The following is a 7,207-nucleotide window of genomic DNA, read 5'->3' as shown; positions in this document are numbered from 1 at the left end:
CACCACCTGAGCTACTTCTGTATGTTGCAGACACTGCCTCCTGCTACCACTTTTCCACCTGTTGTCTGTCCTTTTTGCACAACAGCAGATGAAATTGATTCACAATCAGTGTTGCTTCTGAACTGGATGGGTTGATATCCTGGAAGTGTGGTTGACTTGGAGCTACATTGTATGACAGATTTGACTTAAAGTCACATAACTGGGCTTGTTGAGTGTTTTATGTGAAATGCATGCCCACAAAATGCACCATTTTTTTTTTTTCAATTCTTATAAAAATCTGAGTTAGGGCCTTGGGAAGTACTAGCACGAGAGTTTAAGTTGTAAAAACACATGTACAGCTTCTGTCTGAAATCTGCAGAGCTTGTAAAGAAATGACATTTGGATATTGTGTTAAACATGCATATAAGATATGCAAAATACTAACAGTTTATTTTCTTGACTGAATTTAACTAATAACTACAGAAGATTTTCTGAACAAATGCTTTTAATACCCATTAAGATAAATTATGACTGACAATAGACACAAAGCTTGAATAACAAGATTATAAATGTTTTAAATTTTAATGAATTATGAATCCTTGCTTTCATATGTTAAAGGAAGTTAAGATTTATGCAATAGGAGTCCCTGCCAGAGTCTAATGCCATTTGGTTCCCTGATCTGATAATCTTGACTTAATGAATGCTGGATGGATTTATATTTCTGAGACTCAATTCTACACTCAAGCTGTAAAACACCCTTACTGTTATTTACCTTTAACTAAGTGTAATGCTGTTCCAAGAACGCCCAAACAAAACTTCTCTGTAGCCTTGGTAAGTGACAAGATGAAGGCATGGAAGCCCTTTCAAACTGAAGTGATACAAGAAACAATCATAATGGAGGTTAAAGCAAATAAAGAGAAATCATTCTCTTTTTTTCCTTTTTACTGAATTCATATGTACATACAGAAATATCAGGCACTCTGAGCTGAGCTTGCAGTTTGCAAATAATTACAATGCTTCATTTCTTTAAACATTTACAAAAGAAAACAAAATATTATGCCCTGAAAAATACTATATCCAAGTTTAAATATGAATCAGCACATTATTTTGAAAACATATTGGAGAGCCTCAAAGAGGTCTTGGTTTGGTTATTCATTGTAAGCCCACCCACTTGAACTTAATTTAACTACTCTACATAACATGGTCTCACAAAAAAAAAAAAAATCATTCAGTCTAATTAAATCTCTTCTGTCAAACCAAATAAACACATTTACACTGTTCCAGGACAGGAATATAAATCTGACATATATTCCCAAGCTAATTACAAATTTATATCACCTGAAGGAAAAAAGTCAGCATTTATACGCTTTACTTACAAAAAAAAAAAAAAAAAAAAAAAAAAAAAAACATCTTGTAAAAGAGCTGTTGAATTAGGGGCGTGGGTGTCACGGCTCTCCCTGAGGAGACTTGGTTGAGTGATTTCACTGGACTGGGATGGAGAGAGGACCGTGGCCTGACCTTGATCCAGCGAAATAAAGGCAGAGCGAGAGCAGCAAGTTAATCCTCTGCATAGAGGAACAACCCATCACTGATCTGTCAGACACCAGCCATCGGTTAGGTCCTGACCCATAGCTCTGTGTGAACAATGTTTATGTACTGGATCATGAAAGGTTTGCGTGTCAGTCGATGTACTTTTGTTTGATTGCTTGTGATCTGGGTCTGTTTACTGCAAATGTCTATTGTGTATCAGTAGAAACAGACAGTGTGAAGAAAAGGCCTGTTGCTCTTCTCCTCAAACTCTTGTAGGAGCTCATCGATTTCGTTCTCCATGTCGTCGGTGTGCTGGATCTGCAGAGGTGGAGAAGGAAGCACATTTAAACCTCCTGCACTGACACGGCTTTTTAGCAGAAATATACAGGCATCATTGTCAGCACACCATCTATGAATACATTGCATGGTTTGGCTGAAATTTTAACAGGGGAACACAGAGCATCCATGTTTGGATTTACATACAGGAGATGAGCTACACTTTTAAGACAATTTTATTCAAATTATTAAAGTAGAGTCACTGCAGAATATTTTATTTTTAATCCATAATGTCCAATATGACATAAAATAACGTTTGTTGCTCTCTGGCCGCAGTGTGCCTACAGACATACTAATGAAGCCTGGTAGGAGACACTCACACATTGACACAGCTCACAGATCAGGAAGGCGCCCAGTGTGGCTTCCTCATGGTTATCTTGGATGTCTACATTGATGACGTGCACAGGCTGCAGGGTTTCCTGCTCTCTTGAATTCAGATCTAGGAAGCAACAACAGATGAAACACAGATTGAGACTCACAATCAAAACAACAAAATGTTTCTTGTTCTTGCAAACATGCTCTGAATTATCAACTATATTCTTTCATCAGTTAGATAATAAAATATGTACAAATTCTCACCCTCCAGTACTTGGTCATAGACTCTCTCTTCACAGGTGATGACCAGGTCAAACTTATCCTTGCAGCTTTGGAAGCGCTCTGGCTTTGATTTTATGCGTTTGTTGCGGTCAAGCATGTGCAGGATGCCGTTCTGTGTGTATCTTAAGAATGGGAGGTCAAGGAACATAGTAGAAACAAGCGAAACACAGAAATACAACACTAACCAAACTATCAAGGAACCAGATTTCAGTCAGCTGAACACAAAATTGTCAGCAGCTGCCCACAAACACCGTTTACAAAAATATTTGGTGGAAGGACACTATTTATGTTGTTTGAACCTCAAAGTTCACGCCAAATCCATGTTAGATCTTCATATTAAACTTTGGCACCCTCTAGTGGTGTCACAAGCATCTACCACCCACTAGTGATCAGCTTAGGAAAAAAAAACCTAGACATGCCAGGTAGTTTTTTTTTCAGAGCACCGAATGTAAAACAGGAAACTGTAACCATGAATAATCTCATCACAAAGATTTAAAAATTAATTTTAGAATGAACCTGTGATAGCACAATCATATATAGTGATTTTTTTTTTTTGTCTTTGATAGACATCAAGGATATAACTTTTGTTTACTAGTCTCCAATACTACTGGATCTTATATATTCATAAAAAGCAATTAAAAGTAACACTGATAAACTTGACATATTCAAAGATTACACAAATTTGCAACAAAAGCCTACTGAAGTGTTGAATACAGATTTGAAAATGCATAATTTTTAAACTTTGAACATTTAATTCAACATTGTCTTAAGCAAAGATCCTACTAAATGGGATTATTTTGAATGCTCTGTTTTTCAACCTAAAATTTTAATTCTGTGGCCTGATTAAACAACTCAAGATGAATTGCTCAAGCCTTTGTTCTGCAATCATGTATAAGTTCAAAATTATACAGCTAAATTTGTTCTTCAATAAAGCAAATTTAAAAGAACTCTAAGCCCATCTGAATGACAAGTAGGAAAGTTAACTGAAGAAAACAAAGTGTCAAAACAACTTGCACTTATAAGAATGTTTTTTAAGAAATCATCCATTTACCTTTTTTTCCTCTCAAACAAATTTGTTATTTGTAAAGTATTCAAAGTTAAATGATTACAACTGTTCATGGTAACATGCTACATCCTCCCACATAAGGCAAATAAGCCTGTTTTACATTATTAAAAATATTCACCTCAGAGTTGTCGTTCCTAAAATATAAACTTTATGTCCCATGCTTAAAATAAACATTTTCTTGAAAGACTAACCCTGATGTTTTTACTTCTGTTCAGTGCTCCCATATTTCCAGTTTTCCACATGTGACCACTGTTTGTCTTTGTTTATGTTAATCTTCATTATTACACTAAGTTGCCAGAAAACTATACAAAACCATGTTTGGTCTATAAAGCACTCTAATGGGGCTTAACTTGACTCCAACAACATTACAAGAAACAGTTGGAAAAACCAAAACCTGCCCCAACAAGGAACAACAGTGGTAACATGAACACCCTCATAAATACAGACACTCAAAGATATAAACTAGGTTGTAAGAAGTAAATACAGTTTTAATTTTAATGGTCTCAGCAAAAATTTAACAATCTTTTGTTCAACAAATGGCACTTACTGCTCCAGGCTTGGTGGGCTAAAACTTCTGTCCCTGAGTCTTCCATGGGTTTAAAAACAAAACATGTACCTGTAATACATTTTAAATACCTGCTTGTGCTTTACCGTGCATTGCTCTTCCATTTGCTGTGTAATTCACACTTCCAGGAACTCCCACATGGATTAATGTCTTTACAGAATACATGGACACAAGCCATGAGTACTTATCTGTCTTCACGTATAAATTATGTGCATTTCTGTGTGTGTGCAGTAGAGAAGAGTGAGAAGGGGATACAGTTCCTTGTCCTTACGGACCAAGTCGTTGTACATCTGTACATATGTTGTTTTGAAGTCATAGACATTTGGTTTATCCGGGGAAGGACCGGGTAGCTTCACATGAGACCCTGTCCCAAAGGAGCGTACATGAATTCCACGTTTACTGCAAAGATGAAAACACAAAACAGTTAATTAAACAGATTCTTCCCACATTCCTAGAAAAAACACAAACCATAGACAGAAGGAGAAAAACAATCATCTCTCTTTCAAAATGCCCCACCCAAACAAAATCTTGATGTGGTTCAGTTAACAGGTTGTCTCTTCCTTGAATCACTCTAACTCAATAAAACTAGCCTCTTCTTAATATTTAGCAATGAGGAAAGGTAATATTTTGAATAAATCTGAGTACCAAATGGTCAAGTTCCTAAAAGTGCTTTGTCAGGCAGTACTGGAAAAAAGAGGCATATAATTTCAAAATGGCAAAACTGATACTGCAAAATAAGATAATCTTTCGACAAAGTTATACAAAAAATCTCTAACCCCACATTTGTTTAGAACCCCAAAATTAATGGTATCATTTTTTTCAACAGGGTGTGTGAATAAGAGGGCTGAGAGCTGTGTTGAAAAACTGCAGTTGCTCCCTTCTGGCATTTTCCCGACATGGGGGCGCTCTTTGCATCATGTGGGGGGAAAAACTACCCAACAACTTATGCCGGTGTTTTTAAAGCCCTGAATCTGTTTAAATACCCTCCATCTATGTTTGAGTTGTAAGGCTGACATGAGCCGCAAACATGTATAAAAAAAAAAAAATACATCGTCTGATATCCGGTAAAGCCCTGGTGTTAGGGGAGCGAATCCTTTGTTAAACCGCCGAGGCCCGAACCCGACTGACTTGAGTCACCGTGTCGACACAGCTCCTGACCGGTTTAGACAACCTGCTCAAAACCGCAATTATTTCGTGTCCTTTTCGTCCTGTTCATTTTCTTCTCATCCCGGTGGTTCATCTTTACCTGAGGATATTGTGCGCTTCCATACTGCGGTTCTGGTTGCTCGAGCACACAACCGCTACCTGCAGCTGGTGGCTCGGCATTTCGACTCTCCGGCTGAAACTAACCGACACAAGCTGCCAGAAACTGCAGAAGGTAACAAGTTTAATGCCTGTTATTAAAAATAGAAGAATAAACACCTATCTAATGCTGGATAAAACACCTTTCTTTAATAAATGCTAGGCTTATGGCTCGTCTTCTTCAGAGGCAGGAAGTCAAAATGGCGGAGCTTCTCTGAATACAGCTTTATTGAGTGATGTCATTTTAGGGCGGAGTTTCGGATTTGACATGCTGAGAAATGTCATGACGTAGCCCTGACGTCAATAAACAAACTTTTTAAACGTTGCCATCTTGGTTGAAAATTTCTCCCATCAAAACCTGAAGGTTTATCTTGTCTTGTTTATCCAGCAAAGGTATTAGATGCACCAGCAAGTTTTATTACGGAAGTGGCCTCTTACTCATTTTGATTTATTTTATTTTATTTAGAAAAGTAAGCATCATTAACTGAGCAAAAAAATTGATGTAATTCTTTTACTCAGGGAGGCTTAAATGTGCTTGATTTTCAGTTATCCAGTACAGTATTGAAGGTAAACTGGATCAAGCATTTTATTCACAAGGATAAGTTGTGGTTCCTGATTCCTAATCTTATCTTGAACAAACTAGACGGTGTAGAAGTTGTTATTAACAACAACTTTGAAGTAAATAAACTCCCCCTAAAATTATACACTTTTGATAGACGGGTTCTTTTATGTTTTCTCTTTTCTACAAACACATGTTTCCTCCATACAAACATATATATGAAAAAATAAGAATATAAAATACAAAAATAAGTGAAAAAGGTCACTTTCTTATACCTACTATAAATTCTTCAAAGCATTTAAGGTTCCGATACCTTTAAAAGAATATTGTATTGTTCTTAATTTAGATAGTTTAAATGGCAGCAATGTTACATAATTAAATTTTTTAGACACTTGATTCATTGCCCTGCAACTCCTGGTAGCAAACACTATAGGAACAATCAGTTTGAAAACATAAAGTGGGAAAAGATATGAATTATTCAACAAATTTATCCAATAAATTGTTAGAAGATATGGAAAGGAGGTTTCTGAATCATATGTATTTTAATGACTATTTCTTATTGTTTTTAACATTGATATACAGTATATACAGTAGCCTATATATATATATATATATATATATATATATATATATATATATATATATAACATATATATATAAAAGAGAAATGTACTTTTAACTTGAATTCTAGGGGTTTCACAAAAATATGATATATATCATTAAGGAATAAGCCTAAAGCCATTTTAGTAATTTTATTCATTGTATTATCAGGAGCTCAAAATTATTTGAACATTAACTGTAGAGGATTTCATGGCCTTGTATGGTCTGTTCTCATGTTACTTTAAGACATAAAAGGTCTGAACAGGATAATGAATTGTTAAATTATAGTTTTGTAACTGTGTGTTTTATATAATTGCTGCTAGGTCTGAATGATTGTGGAAAATAATCTAATTTCTATTTTTTTCTTCTCCCAACATTATGGTTGGGATTTAATCTGCAACTTTTGTATTAGTTCCACATCTCATGTATTTTCCACTAAAAATAAAGCAACAAATCATTTTGTATTATAACTAACACAATATTACATAGCTTAACTAGGGCTGAACACTTTTGAAAAAATATCTTATTGCGATTATTTTAACTTATATTGCAAAGTCGACATAAATTGTTGTATTAAAGGGAAAAATCATTTTTGTCATTCTCATGTTGATTAAGAAAAACATACAAAAAGAGGAAATGATTCTTTTTTCAATCATGCTTGAATGATTGCATG

At 35.3% G+C, this 7,207-nt stretch overlaps 1 protein-coding gene across 1 annotated transcript; it reads right to left on the bottom strand.

The window, feature by feature from the left end:
- Nucleotides 1-874: 874 nt before the first annotated feature.
- On the bottom strand, nt 875-5,606 carry ssu72 (SSU72 homolog, RNA polymerase II CTD phosphatase). Its single transcript, XM_041784001.1, has 5 exons — nt 5,320-5,606; nt 4,329-4,472; nt 2,425-2,564; nt 2,166-2,284; nt 875-1,827 (listed from the first exon to the last, which is right to left on the bottom strand). Exons 1-5 carry the CDS (start codon nt 5,397-5,399, stop codon nt 1,726-1,728), a joined length of 585 nt encoding a protein of 194 aa, XP_041639935.1. The 5' UTR covers nt 5,400-5,606; the 3' UTR covers nt 875-1,725.
- Nucleotides 5,607-7,207: the final 1,601 nt, after the last annotated feature.

This window comes from Cheilinus undulatus, linkage group 3 (assembly GCF_018320785.1).
Source record: "Cheilinus undulatus linkage group 3, ASM1832078v1, whole genome shotgun sequence".
In the NCBI taxonomy this organism is placed as follows: domain Eukaryota; kingdom Metazoa; phylum Chordata; class Actinopteri; order Labriformes; family Labridae; genus Cheilinus; species Cheilinus undulatus.
Note: the sequence above shows the minus strand (reverse complement) of the source record. Positions and strands in the feature narration are given on the sequence as shown.

Excerpts from the sequence above, each read along its gene's own strand:
- ssu72 (XM_041784001.1), bottom strand. The coding sequence starts at position 5,399 with ATGCCGAGCCACCAGCTGCAGGTAGCGGTTGTGTGCTCGAGCAACCAG. Across the intron at positions 4,473-5,319 it reads GAAGCGCACAATATCCTCAG|TAAACGTGGAATTCATGTAC; the intron begins GTAAAGATGAAC and ends TCATCTTTGCAG. Across the intron at positions 2,565-4,328 it reads GTCCGTAAGGACAAGGAACT|ATACACACAGAACGGCATCC; the intron begins GTATCCCCTTCT and ends CCCATTCTTAAG.